At 47.8% G+C, this 16,984-nt stretch overlaps 1 protein-coding gene and 1 long non-coding RNA gene across 2 annotated transcripts in view; both read right to left on the minus strand.

The window, feature by feature from the left end:
* LOC146356295 (uncharacterized) overlaps nucleotides 1-16,984 on the minus strand; it is an 867,031-nt gene that overhangs the window by 812,368 nt on the left and 37,679 nt on the right. The window lies entirely within an intron of this gene.
* LOC146356321 (uncharacterized) overlaps nucleotides 1-16,984 on the minus strand; it is a 21,192-nt gene continuing 4,208 nt past the window's right edge. The window contains exons 2-7 of the mRNA XM_084831278.1: nucleotides 15,911-16,521; nucleotides 14,968-15,085; nucleotides 13,536-13,639; nucleotides 11,506-11,656; nucleotides 5,705-5,794; nucleotides 1-5,073 (exon numbers count right to left, since the gene is read on the minus strand). Of these exons, the coding sequence (XP_084687404.1) occupies nucleotides 3,545-5,073; nucleotides 5,705-5,794; nucleotides 11,506-11,656; nucleotides 13,536-13,639; nucleotides 14,968-15,085; nucleotides 15,911-16,414 (2,496 nt within the window). The 5' untranslated portion in view covers nucleotides 16,415-16,521 and the 3' untranslated portion in view covers nucleotides 1-3,544. The remainder of the gene's footprint in view (nucleotides 5,074-5,704; nucleotides 5,795-11,505; nucleotides 11,657-13,535; nucleotides 13,640-14,967; nucleotides 15,086-15,910; nucleotides 16,522-16,984) is intronic.

Below are 16,984 nucleotides of genomic sequence, written 5' to 3' on the forward strand. Positions count from 1 at the left end.
CCAACATGCCCCAGCTAGAAGGGCGAAAAAGCCCATATAGTCAAAATCGCTTCCGCCACTCTTCCCGCTTTGCATTGGATGCCTCCAAATTCAGAGATTTACAGGCATCGCCATAGGAATGTGCCCTAAGAACAATAATATGGCAGGATGAATAAACATGATTTTGCCTGGCACCTGAACAGTGGTAATGTTGGCACCAGGCAAACCTCTTTGGGGAGGGAATTCCATAGCTGGGATGCCACAGAGGGAAAGGGCCTCCCCTTTGTTGATGTGTCACCTCAGATGGGGGAGGGCATATCTGGGAAGTAAAAATGAGCTGACTGCCTGTTGAAAGGAATGAATCATCCCATCATAGGGTTGGAAGAGGCCTACAAGACCATCAAGTCCAACCCCCTGCATTTATTTGTTACATTTATATCCCGCCTTTCTTCCAAGGAACCAAAGGTGGTGTACATGATCCTCTGCCTCTCCATTTATCCTCACAACAATCCTGTGAGGTAAGTTACACTGAGAGTCAGTGACTGGCCTGGAGCTGCAAAGTGGGGACTAGAACCCTCAATGCTCGAGTCCAGTCCAACACTCGAGCCACTGCACCACACTGGCTCTCCATTGCAAGCATGCGTGTCCCGGTATTACTTGGAAGAAAGAAGCCTGGAGCCAATCCAATTAACAATAATAATGATGTGATGCCGCTGCTGCTCTTGCAGCTGCACTTATAGACTACCTTTCTACCAAGTCACCCAAGGTGGTTTACAGTTTTAAAATTCTAAAACAAACGATATAAAGAAGAGTTCTTCCAGACCAACAGTTGGTCCCTTCAGGAGCTGATGGCACTAAGACCCTGGCCTTCCTCCCTTTGCCTTCCCTTGGGGCACACAGGTATCAAATAGCCCCAGGGAAGATGGGGCATGGGCTGCCTGAACAGCCTTCTCAGACCATTGGGAGGTCCCTTCAAGAGCCGATGGCACAAGCTTGGTGGTGGGTTGGGGGGAAATAAAACCTTATATATATAATTCAAAGTCGAGAGTTAGTTGGTCATCCCTTTTTGACTGCCTCCCCATTGACGGATTCTCATGAAACACACTTCATTGGAAAGCTCTTGGCACGCAGATTCCACGAATAACAACAGGTTTCACTATAATTCAAAGTCAGTTTATTTATGTCCATAAAGCTTTTTTTTTTCCACAGAATTAGGCTATCTTCTATAACTATGTACTATAAAGTTTTATTTTTAATATAAAAAAAGTCAAGTATACTTAAACATAATCTATTGCAAAATGGAGTGAAATGAAATATGAACACAAAAAAAGTCTCTGTACATCCATAAACAGAGGTGCAGGCCAAAGTACAATGATATGCCAGTACAAATCATGAAGGGATTCAGAGACACCTACAGTTAAAAGTAATCCAATCAAAGTTTAGTTATTGCTCAGAAACGAAGTCTCTAGCTGTTAAATTTAACAAAATAACATTTAAGTCTCTGTACACTTTTATAAACATAGGTGCAGGCCAAAGTACAATGATATGCCAGTAACATATGGCCTGTAAACAGGATATACATTGCCATGAGTTCTGTGCACTCATTGACAAACCTCAAGATTTAAGTTGTTGATGGACCAGAACAAGGAGATTACAGCAGCCACTCTGGAGTTTGCACCAAGAACATTGTATTTGAGGAAATTTTGTAAAGATAAAATATGTAACACTTTGTTTCAATAAACGCAGTTAGTTAAACCTTTCTTTAGAATTGATTTTTCCCCATGAACTGTGTTCTGTTAATTTTATGTGATATGTAAATATTTCATTTCTCCCTGCAATAGCCCAAAGAAGTTGAACCGAAATATTTGCCTAGGAAGAAAATCATTAAAATGCCCTGAAGTTGCAATACAATGCATAGTTTTTCCTTGTGAGAATTCCAGGTCCATTTTCATAGAGGCAATAACTGAAGATATTTTCCCACTAAGACTCACTGTACTTCTGAGGAAAGGGCTTCATTCAGGGCATGCTTACTTCAGACCCCCTGCTCGGCTCTGCTTATGCCCATCACATCCTCAGGATCTACACTGAACCCGCTTGCTCAGAGCAGGATCAAAGGGGCGAAGCAAAGGTCAATGTATTGGATTTGGTTTCAGAAGAATGGAAAGGAGTCAGGTGTGAACTTACACAGCATCTTATATGTAGTGTACAGAGACCTGTATAGCCCTGTATATTGGGTGGTTTACTGTGGCCATGCTAGTAGGTTTATTCCTTGTATACAAATATAGTGAAGGTCAGTGCTTCTTTCTGCACTAAGCAAGAACAGATAAGGCCATCCTGTACATTGCATACTTTCCTATTGATAAGAATGTTCTTTCTTATCAGCCAGAGACTCTCTTTCCTGCCAAAAGTGAAGTTCCCCCTTTTTCCTCCTTGGTGAAGGGAGGGAAGTGAGTGTGCATCTTGGGACAGTCTTTAACTCAGTGAGAGAAGTCCCATAAAATCCTGGATGGATTGGCCTGCTACTTATTCTCACCTGCAAGGGGGAAGGCGCACCACCTGCTCAGGAAAACAGCCCTGGGACAACGCCTGCTGTGTCAAGGGAACTGGGGCAGCTACCACTTCAAGTTGAGGGGTGTGTATAAGGTTTTCTTTTGCTTTTACTATCTGCATCCATTTTCCATCAATAAACTGCATCATTCTTTCACACAAATGGCTATGAGTCATACTGGTACTTCGAATCTGTTTAGTGTGGGTCTGGGCTGGATCAGGCCCCAGGTTTAAGACAGTCAAACAAATGGATCAAGCAGGATTCAGGAAGAACCGAGGAAAAGCAAGCAAAGACAGATGCTTCTAAGGCCCAGTGGCCGTGCTTTTAATCAGGAGCTGTTGATCAGTCTGCCAGCGGCCTCTTCCTGCTTCCTTTTATATGGGCTGCATGGAGGGTGAAGCCAAAGACAGCAGCCTGCCTACAGCTCAAATGGCTTCAAGCAACCATGAATTCACAGGCCAAGATGGGCCAAAGAGCAATTTTTGACAAAGAGCAGACGAAGAAGCAGCCATCATCTCATGCTTTCATTAAACATTATTGAAAAAAGCTGACAGAATGGTGAGATTTAAAAAAGAAACATGCCCTCAACTCAGGACTTCAAGACACAAACCCTATATTTATTATCTTTATTTCTTATTTATTCAATATAACATTAGGCTGCACTACAGAGTCCCCTTGGGTTGCAAAATATGCCTTGAGCAGCCAGCTGCACTTATCCTTGTGGCGCTTTGAACTCAGTCACTGGGAGGCAACATGTAGTCATCACAGGTGACCAGACAGGTGCCTGTTCACAAGACTGATCAGACACTTTGTCAGATGCTGACTCCAACTGAAGTTTATTGCTCACCCTCACCATGCCGACAGAAGTTTCTGCCACGCGTGAAGCTTTTATATAGCTGGTCCCTTGTGTGAATTCCCTGCCGGTTATTATGGTTTGATTGGACAAACAAACTCTACTCTAAGTATTCATATGCTTTCTCCCGTGTTAGCATCTTTTAAAATGAAGGGATGTGTTCTTCAAACTGAAGATCTTCCCACCTTTACAGGATTCCTCCCGGTGTGCATTTTCTGATGTGACCGAAGGTATTTACTGTGACGGAAGCTCATTCCACACTCTGAACATTTGTGGGGTTTCTCGCGGGCGTGAATTCTTTGGTGAGACTTGAGGTGTGTGCTCTGATTGAAGCTCTTTCCACACTCGAAGCATTTATAAGGCTTCTCCTCTGTGTGAGTCCTTTGATGTCTTTTAAGGTGTGGGCTCTGATTGAAGCTCTTTCCGCACTCCAAGCATTTGTAGGGTTTTTCCCCTGTGTGGATTCTTTGATGAACTTTTAGGATTCTGCTATCGCTGAAACTCTTTCCACACTCAGTGCATTTATAGGGCTTCTCCTGCGTGTGAGTCCTTTGATGTACATTAAGGCTTTTTTTAACACTGAAACCCTTTCCACACTCAGAGCATTTATAGGGCTTGTCCCGTGTGTGAATCCTTTGATGCACTTTAAGGCTTCTGCTGTCACTGAAGCTCCTTCCACACTCAGAGCATTTATAGGGCTTCTCCCCCGTGTGAATTCTTTGATGTGATTTAAGGATCATGTTTTGACTAAAACTCTTCCCGCACTCAGAACATTTATAGGGCTTTTCCTCATTATGGATTTTTTGATGTATTTTAAGGTTTCCACTATTGCTGAAACTCTTTCCACACTCAGAGCATTTATTTGGCTTCTCCCCTCTGTGAATTTTTTGATGGATTTTAAGGTTTCCGTTATTGCTGAAACTCTTTCCACACTCTGTGCATTTATACAGCTTCTCCCCTGTGTGAATTTTTTGATGCAATTTCAGGACTACACTTTGACTGAAGCTCTTTCCACACTCGAGGCATTGATATGGCCGCTCCCCTGTGTGAATTCTTTCATGTCTTTTGAGGTGCGTGCTATGGTTGAAACTCCTTCCGCATTCTGGACATTTATAGGGCTTCTCCCCTGTGTGAATTCTTTGATGTTTACTAAGGTTTGAGCTCTGACTGAACCTCTTTCCACAAACAGGGCATTTATAAGGCTTCTCACCTGTATGGATGCGTTGATGCGCTTTAAGTTCTGGGCTGCGACTGAAGCCCTTTCCACACTCTGGGCATTTATAGGGCTTCTCCCCTGTATGGATGTGTTGATGTCTTTTAAGGTTTCTGCTATCACTGAAACTCTTTCCGCACACTGAGCATTTATACGGGTCCTTGGCTGTGTGGAATCTTGGATGCAAGTTAAGGTCTGAGGTGCGACTGAATTGCTTTGCGCACTCCAAGAACTTGTATGTTTTCTCTGTTGTATGAATTCTTTGATGTTTAGTGAAATATATCTCCTGACTGAAGCTCTTTCCACACTCAGAGCATATCAACAGTTTCTCTCCATTGTTTCCTTCGTTACATTCCTCCAGTATTGGAATTTCATGGAAGTCAGTCCCTTCAAAAACAATGGATTTGTTCCCCCACTTCTGTTTCTCTTCCGCTTTCATTCTCTGCTGTTCACCTTCTTTGTTACTCTCCCTCTCATCATCTGAAGGAATCAAAAGAGAAATCTGATCAGGAAGGAATGCACCCTCAAATCAGAGAACAAACCAAATGAACTCCTGCTTTGAGAATGATTACAGATTCATTTGCTGGCTTCTCCAAATGAAGATATGCAGTTAGCAGACCTGGGAAGACCTCCACCTGAGACCTAGGAAAACCACTCCTAGTCAAGGCAGTCTATGATAGTTGGGTCTTTAAGGATGAATAAATAGATATTTTCCCATCTTATTCCAGCAGGCTGTACTGAAAAACATGAGAGTGGGAAGTGGGGCCATTCCACAACCCTTGCTGAAAGGCTTGAATTCTTTTAAAAGAATTGTTTTTCCTCTTCCCTCACCATTCCCTTTTCCTTGTGTGTCGTGTCTTTTTAAATTGTAAGCCTGTGGACAGGGACTGTCTTGTTTAATTGATTCTATGTAAGTTTCTCTGACTTTTCGGCTGACATAAAAATACTTTAAATACATACATAAATCCCCTTTCCCAGAGTTCCTCCATCTATTCTGTGGCTGTTTTTCTGACAGGTCTCAGAACTGGGTGACAGCCACAATAAATGTTTGCCAGGAGAATGCATAGCCTGATACGCCCGACAAAGTGTTCCACACCACCTAAGCACCTACCTGTTGATCTATCTCCTTCCTCAGAACCCTCAACAAATGGATCTTCTTCTTCCTGCCAGGAGATGAGGTCAGATCTGGGAACTGGGAGCCCTTTGGAGGACAGACATAGAGAAATTACTCCTGGATCTTCAGACTATTACAAACAATTAGGGATTTAAAACCAGCCCCCACTTTCCAACAGCCCAGTAAAGGTCCAAGAAAGGATGGTAAGAGCTTGCCAGTGCTGTACACAGGAATGCAATGGGGTGGGGTGGGCGGGGTGAGTGAATCTTCAGTCCGCTAACAGGAGGTGTTTGCTGCCCGACCACCACGCTCTGAAATCACACTAAAAAGGCAAGTCACGGAGGAGACATAGTTCTTGGGCACATCCTAGGAAGGGGAGCCCCACCCTGGAGAGACACACCCTCTCAGAAAACTGTCCAAAGTTGAACCAGGAGTCTTCCTCCAACATCCAAGTCTGAAGCGGCGAATAGTGGCTAAAAGAAGGTCACCAGGGAAGGGTTCAGACGCCCCATGATCCTGCCAGCTCAGAAGATGAGGATGTGTTTTACCATGACTTTTAGGGTTTTATGACTCCACGGTGGTCTCCAGCTGTAATAGAAACTAATACATTTGGAGGAATAACAGAATATCCCAGGAACGCCAACCAGCTATTGTTGCTGTCCCCAGTGACATCCCTACACAGAACAATGCACTTGATGATCTTCAAGTTGCCTTCCAACTCTGTGGTTCTACAAGTAACAAGCACAGTCAAGGAAGCTAAGGCTTCCTTTGGAACATGGACATCTTGCTCATTCCATCAGGCTGGAGGGATAGAAGCAGTGCCACTGCATCGGCTGTGCGGAGACCAGCTCTATCAGGCTCCTCCCTCTCAAATCTCACCTAGCAGCAGCCACTCCATCAGGTTGCTGTAGAGGGAGGGATGGGCACCACGCCATCAGCTCTGCTGAGAGACCAGCACAATTTGGCTCTTCCTCCCCTTTAGCTATTTCCATCCAAGCTGGTCATGGTACGAATTACTATGTAACTATCTCATTTGCTACCAATATCACGTAAGCTGCTCTGGAACCCGTTTTGGCTGAAGCATAGGCTAAAGGTGCTTGAAACTGAAAAATAAATGAGTAGAAAAAGGACGACAAACCTTGACAAAAGAAATGCAAGTAAAAAAATGAGATGTAAGAAAAAAAAAAAAAGAATCTGAGGAGCCTATTGCTAAAAATATTAAGACCAACAATACACAAATTTTGAAAATACATCAGGAGCAGGAAAACAGCAATGGGGCATTTGGAGTGTTGGATGACAATGGAGTTAAAGGTGGGCTAAAGGACAATGAGATTTCAGAGAAGCTAAATGAATTCTTTGTATCTGTCTTCACTACAGAAGATGTAGGGATGGTTCTGTGCCTGAACTGACTTCTACAGGAGGGAACTTTGAAGAATTTGAGGCAAATAATGACAACAGATGAAGTTCTAGGCCCAACCTGGTGCCCTCCAGATGTTTTGGACTATAACTTACAGCTTTCCTGACCATTATTATTGCTTTTATTTATTACATTTCTATACCGCCCCATACCTTAAGCTCTCTGGGCGGTCTACAAAGAAGCTCTCTGGGCAGTTTACCATTGGCCATGCTGCCTGGGGATGATGGGAGTTGAAGTCCAAAACATCTGGAGGGCACCAGTTTGGGAAAGGCTGTGTTAGGCCTTAATAAAAATTGCCAGGGCTGGATGGCAAATGCAGTTCGATGTAAGTAAACATAAAGTGATGCCTATTGGGGCAAAAAATCCTAACCTGAGCTGCCGATGACTGATTAGGAAAGAAATCATAGAATAGTAGGGTTGGAAGGGGCCTATAAGACCATCCAGTCCAACCCTCTGCTCAATCCAAGTCAAAGCATCCCTGACACATGGCTGTCCAGCTTCCTCTTGAATGCTGCCAATGTGGGAAAGCCCACTACCTCCCTAGGTCATTTGGTTCTATTGTTGTCTTGCTCTAAAAGTCAGGATGTTTTTCCTGATGTTCAGCCGGAATCTGGCTTCCTGTCACTTGAGCTCATGATTCCATGTCCTGCACTCTGGGATGATCGAGAAGAAATCCTGGCCTTCCTCTCTCTGGCAACCTTTCAAGTACTTGAAGAGTGCTATCCTATCTCCCCTCAGTCTTCTCTTCTCAAGGCGAAACATGCCCAGCTCCTTCAGTGTCTCCCCATAGGGCTTTGTTTCCAGTCCACTGATCGTCTTTGTTGCCCTCCTGTGAACCTATCCAGTCCCCCCAAATCTTGACCTTGTGGTGGATAACTGAATGAAATGTCAACCCAGTGTGTGACAATGGCGAATAAGGCACATTCCATGCTAGGGATCATTAGGAAAGGGATAGAACATGAAACTGTCATATCGTCATGCCTTTATACAAATCTATGGCACGCCCACACTTGGAATACTGTGCACAGTCCAGTTTCCACACTGCAAAAGGGATACTGAAAAGCCAGAGAAGGTGCAGAAACGGGCAACCAAAATGATCAAGAGGGCTGGAGCAATTTGTCATCAACAGCCCTCCAGATGTATTTATTTATTTACAATATTTATATACTGCTGCACATCTAGAACAGATTTTGGAGTGGTGAACATAAAAGATAAAACAGTAAAAGAATGCAAGATTAAAACACCACATTAAGGGTGCAATGCTATGGCCGCTAGTCATAGCTAGTCATAGGACAGGTCAGTTCCGGGGAACCAACCTCCCCACGTCCCTGTGCTCCGCGCTCATAAGAGGAGTGAGGCGAGGCGAAAACGAGGTGTTCCTGTGGGTGGGCCGGGGCAGGCAGAAGTGTCCTTCCTTTGCGTCGCCTGGCGACTGCCCCCCCGCTCTGACTTCCCACGGCTAGACAGCCGAAATCGGCAGCTGCTCCTGCCCTGCGCTGGATAGGCAGTTTCCTCCACTTTTGGAGGCAGCCGCCTATCCTGATAGGATTGTGCTCTCCAATTATACTTTTTTAAAAAACACAGTGCCAATAGAAACTGTGACTGGCCAATTATGTAAATTTGTTATTAGTATTGTACGCTGCCTAGAGTAGCTGGGTAGCTGGCCAGATCGGCGGCTAATAAATTTAATAAATAATAAATAAATAATAGTAATAATTAAGGAATGCCTCCTGGAACTGTGCTGTTTTCAGGAGGCGCCGGAAACAACGCAGTTTTGGTGCCTGCCTGACCTCCAGGGGCAGGGAATTCCAAAGAAAGGGGGCCACCACACTGAACGCTCTTCTCCTGGTGGACTCCAATCAGGCCATAGGTTTTGCTCTGCAACGACAACTCTGTGAACTGCCAGGAGAGCTTCAGCTATGGGGAGGTATAGAAATATAATAAATGAAATGAAATGAAACTACTATCATCTCTGACCTATTAGCTATCCCAGCTGGGGTTGACTGGACTTGTGTCCAAAATACTTTGAGGGCACCAGATTAGGGAAGGTTTCCTTATAAGGAAAGGTGGCAACGTTTGAGGCATTTTAGTCTGGAAAAAAGGCAAGTAAGGAGGAGACATGATAGAGGGGCCTTCCCCAACCTGGTGCCCTCCAGGTGTTTTGGACTTCAACTCCTGTTGACCTAAGCCAACATGACCAATGGCCAGGAATCCTGGGAGTGGTAGACCAGAACATCTGGAGGGCACCAGGTTGGAGGAGGCGGTGCCAGAAGGGTGCAAAATTATGCATAGCATGGAGAAAGTGGATAGGGAGACATTTTTCTCCCTCTCTCATAGTACTAGAACTCACTGTGGTCATCCCATGAAGCTGTAAGCTGCTTTGGGAGGGCTTCTGCTCTGAAAGGCAGCCAAGAAATATTTTAAATAAAATGAAGCTGATTGGTGGGAGATTCAGGACAGATGAAAGGAAGGACCTCTTCACAAAGCACACAGTTCAACTACGGAATTCGCTACCATAAGATGAAGTGATGGCCACCAATCTGGATGGCTTTAAAAGGGGATCGGACAAGTTCTTGGAGGAGGAGAATGGCTGCTAGTTCTGATGACTATATGCTACCTCCAGCATTAGAAACAGTATGCCTCTGTATACCAGTTTCTGTGAACACAAGCAGGAAGGTGCTATTGCGTTCACACAGGTGTTCACTATTGCTTCACTTAAACAATACTGTGTTCACTTGTGGGCTTCACACAGGCACCTGGTTGAACAGAACCTATATAAGAACAGAACCTATATAAGAATACAACAGTGTAATGCTTATTACTAGAGATCTGCCAGACCTACTTTGCTCATTTTTTAAAAACTGAAACTTGAGCAGTGGAGACGTGCAGAAATTTCTGAAACTTCGAAAAGATACAAAGCTTGAGCTTTAATAGCAAAACAGTACGTTTATTTGCTCCACGCCACGCAGTCTCCTATTATTCTATGGGTCGGTGCTGGCTTATTTAGTCAGCAACAAACAGTGCCTCATCTGACATCATAGGTTTTCAACCTGAAACTTAAAGAACTGCTAAATGATCTATTAAAAAAGAATGCGGCAAACTGCGCCTGATCTGACATCACATGTTTTCGACCTCCATTACCTGCATCCTCCCGCTTTCCTTGTTTTTGGTTTCTGTTTGGGTTTGTTTTTATTCATTTTGCTTCACACGTAGGCTTCACGGGGTGCTGCTAGGCCTCGAGGCTGTTGCTAGGGGAACAGCTGTGCTCCCCTGCCCCCCTGGACTGTATTGTTTCAAACGGGATAAATCAGACAGGGAGGGGCTGCTGCTGCTCCTCCCCCGGTGATGCCCTGTACGTGGGTCGGGTTTGTGTATTTGTGTGTGTGTGTGTGTGTGTGTGTGTGAGACTGAGAAGGGGGGGTTAACAGGCAGGGCAATGTTGGCAGGAGTGGGGGGGCGCAAGACCGCCATATTGGATGGTTCTGGCTCATGCCAGCTGAGAGAAAGGCAACCATTTCTCTCCCCCCTTCACCCGTCCGTCCATCCCACCATTTGTTTTTCAGGCCGAGGTGAAGGGGGAGGTTCTGGGGGGGGGGGGGCTTGGAACACCCTCTTTCCCTGCAAGAGAGGGGTGGGTCTGTCTATGGTTTTATGTAATGGGGGGGGAGCCTAATAATGTGGGTGAATGCGAGGGAGGTGGGTTGGAAGACTCCATTGGCTATGGCCGGGGGAAGCTTGCTTTAACATAGTGCGAAGAGGTGGGATTATTGCCGTGCGCATTGAAGGGAAGGAGATACAGGCTTTAAACTAGTGCTGGACAAGGTGGGCCCTCGATCCGATCCAGCATGGTTCTTCTTATGTTTTGTGATCCCCCAAGGAGGGCCTGATGGAAGCATTCAAAACCTTATATTATGCTAGGATCGTTGCAGATCTGGAGGGCCCCCGGCTGGGGAAAGCAGTTGCAAGAAGTGGTGGACAAATTCCTGGAGGAAAAGGTTACCAATGGCTACTAGTCCTGATGGCTCTATGCTACCTCCAGTACCAGAGGCAGTGAGCCTATGTGTGCCAGTTGCTGGGGAACACAGGTGGAAGGGTGCTGTTGCATTCATGTCCTGCTTGTGGGTTTCCCGTGGGCAACTGGTTGGCCACTGTATGAACGGAGTGCTGGACTGGATGGATGCTTGGTCTGATCCAGCATGGCTCTTATGTTCTTACGTCTCTTAACAGCAGTCTGGGGAACAACCGTGCGAGATGGCTATTGCCCCTTTGTGTCCTGCTTGTGAGCTTCCCAGGCGCCTCTGGTTCACCACTGTGAGAAACTGGATACCAATCTGACCCAGCAGGGCTGTTCTTACTTTATAAGGCAAAGGGGGAACCTTACCCAGAGAGGCCACATTCCCACAAGTCCACAGTTCTCCTCTGCGACTCCCTTGTGTCGAGCCATCTGGCCTGGACCTTGCAGAGCCCATGCCTCCTCCTTCTCCGTGAAATGCCGTGAAATGCACAGCCATCTCCTCAAAGGTCACTAAGCTCTGAAAGAAATAAACATGATGTGTTAGCACCGGGGGGCCCACGACGTGGTGATCATGTGCACCAATGTGCCCTGGACACCTCTGGTGGTTCCTTCCTGGCTCCTTGCCCCTCCTGATGGTTAATTTTTTTTTAAGCTGGGCAGCTGGAATGGTGCAAAGTGAAGTCCCAGAAGCATTCTTAGAAAATAAAAATCTTGAGCAACTACAGCGCAGTACTCTGCTTTGTAGCGTGCCTAGCTGCCCTGAAAAGAGAAGCTGGGAGTGGGTAGGGAGCATCACCCATTGTCACCCTGTGAAATAGGTGTTGGAGCTGAAAATGGTGGGTTCAAAAGTGTCGTGCCCCTGCTGGAGGAATCCTCCTCTGAGGAGGAGCCAGACCTCCCAGAGCCAGGCAATGACAAGGAGCCACCCATGTCAGGAGACCTGGGCCCTCAGGGCAGAAGACTGTGGGTCTGTCCCCATAGGAGGAGAGTTATACCTCTGAGGTGGAGACTGGGTGACCACGAGGCCCTCACAGTGTCGCTGCCTCAAGAGGCAGGTCAGTAGGGCTCCTTTGAGAAGAAGTGCTTGAATACAAAGGAGGACTACTCAAGAGGAAAGGACCCCTTGGGAGCAATTTGCCAGAGGGCCAGTAACGCCTTGCAGCTGAGCCCTGGCTTGGGCTCAGGAATTTCTGGCTAGATATGCCTTCAGTTTCAGGCTAGCCATAGCTGCAACAACATTATTTTACTAGCTCCATTGTTGTGCGTTTGACTGAACTTCTGTGCTTCTGACTCTTGGGACTCCTGCCTGACTCTGCTTAAGAATTTAGGAAGAGCCATGCTTTCTCTAAGAGCTTCCTTGACCCTGCTTGTTAACCGTGTTGGTTATCTGACTGCTTATCTGTGTCTGGACCGGGCTGCACCTCAGGCCCCTCTTCTGGAAACCACCTACTTGCCTGGTAGTACTATGCTTAGAATCCTAGAACAGTAGGGTTGGAAGGGGCCTATAAGACCATCAAGTCTAACTTCCTGCTCAGTGCAGGAATCTAAGTCAAAGCATCCCTGACAGATGGCTGTCCAGCTTCCTCTTGAATGCCTCCAGTGTGGGAGAGCCCACTGCCTCCCAAGGTCATTGGTTCCATTGTCGTACTGCTCTACAGTCAGGACGTTTTTCCTGATGTTCAGCTGGAATCTGGCTTCCTGTCACTTGAGCCCCATTACTCCGTGTCCTGCACTCTGGGATGATCGAGAAGAGATCCTGGCCTTCCTCTCTTTGATTCAGGCTTTGACCACTGCCTGTATCTTGACCACTCCTGCCTTAGTCTGATCTCATACTAGACTGGACTGAAACCTTTGTGCTTGACCATTTGCCTGCTTTCTTGACTTGCTTTTTGGATTACCCCATAATTTGCCTTAATGCTGAGTCTCATTCAGCCACAGCAAGAGAAAAAGAGTTGCGGATATGTGTTTTGGAACTCAGACCCCACCTGTGCCTTATACGTTCTTGGGCAAGTTACTTTTCTTCCAGTCTCACCAGTTTGTGTTTTATGACCGGCGATGTCCATTTTGTGAATGGACAAGCCACAGGACATCGCAGCCATGTTGTGAGAGTGCCCACAACATTCAAAATCCTAAATGTGTCTACTGGCCCAAGAAGGTTGGGGACCCCTGAGTTAGCACACAATGCAAGAAATCCAAAACAACAATAAAGGTGAGGGCGGCCAGTGGTTCTCTTGCAGGAACCAGAGCTTCATCAACGATGTTCAGAGCCTTCCTAGAGGGCAGCTCGCAAAGAAGGGAAAGGAAAGATGCAGTCTCTCTCAGGCCCAGAGAGACATGCAGGGAACAGAAGCACCCAGAATGTGCACTGCCTGCCTCGCCAACACTCCCTTCCATACCTGTTCTGGCTGCACAGAAGCTGCTTCCATTCCGCCACAGAGGGAAGAAGGCCTAGAAGGGCCTCCTGGCGCCATTTCGCTATCTCCAAGTGTCGTCCCATTTCCTAAGATAAAGAAGTGGGAAGGTATTTTATACTTCATATTCCATCTGCATTTTATTAATTTAACAGTATTTTTGAACCGCTTATTTTAAAAGAACTTTCCAAGCAATGTACAAAACAGTACAATGTATGATTATAATTAAATACTGTACATTAGTACTGTGTACAGCAGGGTGGGCAACCTGGTTGCCCTCTGGATGTTTTGGACTACAAGTCCCAGAACCCTTGACCCTTGGCCATGCTGGCTAGGCAACCTAGTGCCCTCCGGATGTTTTGGACTACAACTCCCAGAATCCTTGACCCTTAGCCATGCCGGCTAGGCAACCTGGTGCCCTCTGGATGTTTTGGACTACAGCTCCCAGAATCCTTGACCCTTGGCTATGCTGGCCGGGACTTATGGGAGTTGTATTCCAAGACATCTGAAGCGTGCCTGGTTGCTTACCCCTTGTATTACCTTCCTGGGAATGCTTGTTGGAAAACATGGTTTCAGTAGGCACGGAAACCCCAGAAGTGTTGGCTAATTTGCGAAGCCCAATAAGCGAAGCCTGATTTGTAGAGGTCTAGAGACTTGGCACTACAACACTAAAGGCCCTGTTCTGAGCCCATAGTTTGTTCTCCTGAAATCATGGGCACTACCAGGCGAGTATCTCCTGACGAGCACAGCTAAAGAACAGGAAAGTAGAGGGCCAGGCGATCTCTTAAGTCTCTTGGTCCTGGGATGTTTAGGGCTTTGTAAACAAGCACCAAAACCTTAATCTTGGCCTGGCGGCATATGGGCAGCCAGCGCAGTTCTCTGACTACAGGTGCAATAAGCTGGTGGAAAGCTGCTCCCCTTATCAACCTGGCTGCAGCATTCTCCGCCAACTGCAGCTTCCGGCCAGTCTCAAGGGCAGCCCCGCAGCGCACTGCAACGCCCCAGTTCTGAGGCGATGGGGTTCGTTCCTTGAGTGAGCTCAGTCCTTCTCCCCATTGCTCTAGGGCATCATTCGAAGTGCTGGTTTGGATGTAATTCAAGCCTTAAGCCAGCCTTCCCTGACCGTGTGCCCTCCAGTCGCTTTGGGCTACAATGCCCATCAGCCCCAGCCAGCCTGGCCAATAGTCAGGAAGGTTGGGCACTGCCGTCCAAAGCATCTGGGGGGCACCAGATTGGGGAAGGCTGTCTTAATCTATTGACACAAAAACCCCTTATTTCTTAAAACAAAACAAAACAATGTGCTAAGAGAACCTAAGGGGCTTCCTCCACTACACAGGCCCCTCGAGGGGCACATTAAAGCAGGTATATTTGGGAAAGGGAGGCCATGTCGATATATATATTCCACTGTAGTCCTTACCCAGGTAGGCGGCATCTGCGTCACTCTCCTGCACGCGAGCCCTGAGCAGCAGCCTCTGCGTGGCGTCTGACGGAGCCTCCTCTGCCTCGGAGAAATCCACGGCCGCTTCCGAAGGCTCCTGCATGTGGAGCAGGAGCAGGGAGCCAGAGGGGGAGAGGGGTTAGGGAAGGGGGGGTTGGGGCAGCCAAGGTGAGCCCGGCTCCATCTCTCTGGCTTGCCCTCGAGACGGAGTCGACCTTCCAAGCTGTGTCTGTGGCAGGGGGGCACAGGAGCCTCGGCGGATTGCGGCTGACCTTTCAAGCCTGGCATCAGAAGAGGCCCAGAACAGGGCATCTCAGGCTCCCTCCGAAAACCGACCAGAGATCGGAGACTCCCAGATGTTCCCTGAAACTCGGCAACATCCACTTTCAGCGCACCGGTTCTGGTGCCCATAAAGGCTAACCCTGCTCTGCCGGGTGAAGAAGGGTCCCCCCCTTCACTGGAACTTCACAAACCCCTCCGAGCATCTTGGGATCCCCCAAGGGACAGAACCTCAGACTCTGGGGAGACATGTGGCCCCCTGGGTTCAAATCTAGCCCCCCAGAAGGCCATGCCTCTTCTCTTGGCCCCACCCCTTCCCCCCAATCATCAATCTTTGGGGGGTTTCCCAGCTTTTGTGCAGGTTTTTCCCCCCGTTCTAAAATGCTGAAATGTCTCTACCAGAAGAAAGAGCTTTTAAGCTACAATATGCTGGCATTTTGGCCCCACCCACCACTGGAATGCGGCCCCCAAGAGGTTCCCTGAAAGAGAATTTGGCCCTTGGTCTGAAAGAGGTTCTTCATCCTCCTGGAGGGAGCGGTGGATTAGGACATCCCTCCCCTGGATGATGGGCTATTGGGAGACATTTTGGGGATGCTCTATATATTCTTGGCCCTTTGGAAAGGCCTGGGTGAAAGGCTCTCACCTGCTCCTCTTCCTGCTTCTTGACCTGTGCCTGGCTCAAGAGAAAACCTTCCGCCATGGCCACCGCCTGGGAACTGGTCTCTGGCACACATCCTCTGACCCAGTTCTCCATCTTCGGAGGGAGGACAGTCAGGAACTGCTCCAGGATGACCAGGTCGACAATCTGAGTCTTGGTGTGCTTCTCCGGCTTCAGCCACTGGTGGCAAAGGTCGTGGAGCCGGCTGCACACCTCTCGGGGCCCCTTGGCCTCTTGGTAGCCATACTCACGGAAGCGCTGGCGCTGTATGTCGGGGCTGGGCTTGTCCTCCTCCAGGATCTTCTGCACTGTCCTTTCCCAGCTCCCAAGACGCTTCCCTTCCAGCGGGCCTGCCACGCTGTCCTCTTCCACCTTGGCGCCCTGCTGCAGCTCTGCCTCCAACAGGACACGCACAATCTCCTTGCTCCCTTGCCAATTTCCTTCCTGGGCTGAGGACTGGCCAGATTTGGGGCGAGGGGAAGACCACATTTTGCAAAGGTCTCCAGTCCTTCTCTGTGGATGTATTACATGCCCCAAGCAGGACAATGCTGTGCACAAAGTGCTGGATGATTTCGGCTTGTGACTGGGGCTCTTTCCTGGAAGGAAGGCAGGCAAACACCAAGACTCAGAAGGACGCTAGAGGCAGGGGCGGCAGAGTGGTGGAGGGAGGGGGGAGCTCCCCCTCTCAGGGGCCACAGACCCAAACCTTCATTTGGCTCACAGCCCGACAAGACAATATTGCACAGCCTTCCCCATCCTGCTGCCTTCTAGATGTGTTGGGCTGCACCTCCCATAATTCCCAGCCAGCATGGTGGTGGCTAGGAATTATAGGAGGTGCAGTCCAACACATCTAGAAGGCAGCAGGATGGGGAAGACTGATGTAGCATCTCTAGCACAGCACCCACCTAAGCCAGGGGGTCCCCAATGCAGTACCTGTGGGCGCCATGAGACCCATGGGGACCTCCGACTGAGCCTCTGAAACTCTTCACATCCTGCCCCCTTCAAGAGATTATTTTTAAGTGGGACTCTCCAGGCAGGGATGTCTTCAAAATAGCCTTT

This window comes from Heloderma suspectum, chromosome 2, assembly GCF_057233095.1.
Source record: "Heloderma suspectum isolate Gila_16-S chromosome 2, 16-S_ref, whole genome shotgun sequence".
NCBI classification, from domain to species: Eukaryota; Metazoa; Chordata; class Lepidosauria; order Squamata; family Helodermatidae; genus Heloderma; species Heloderma suspectum.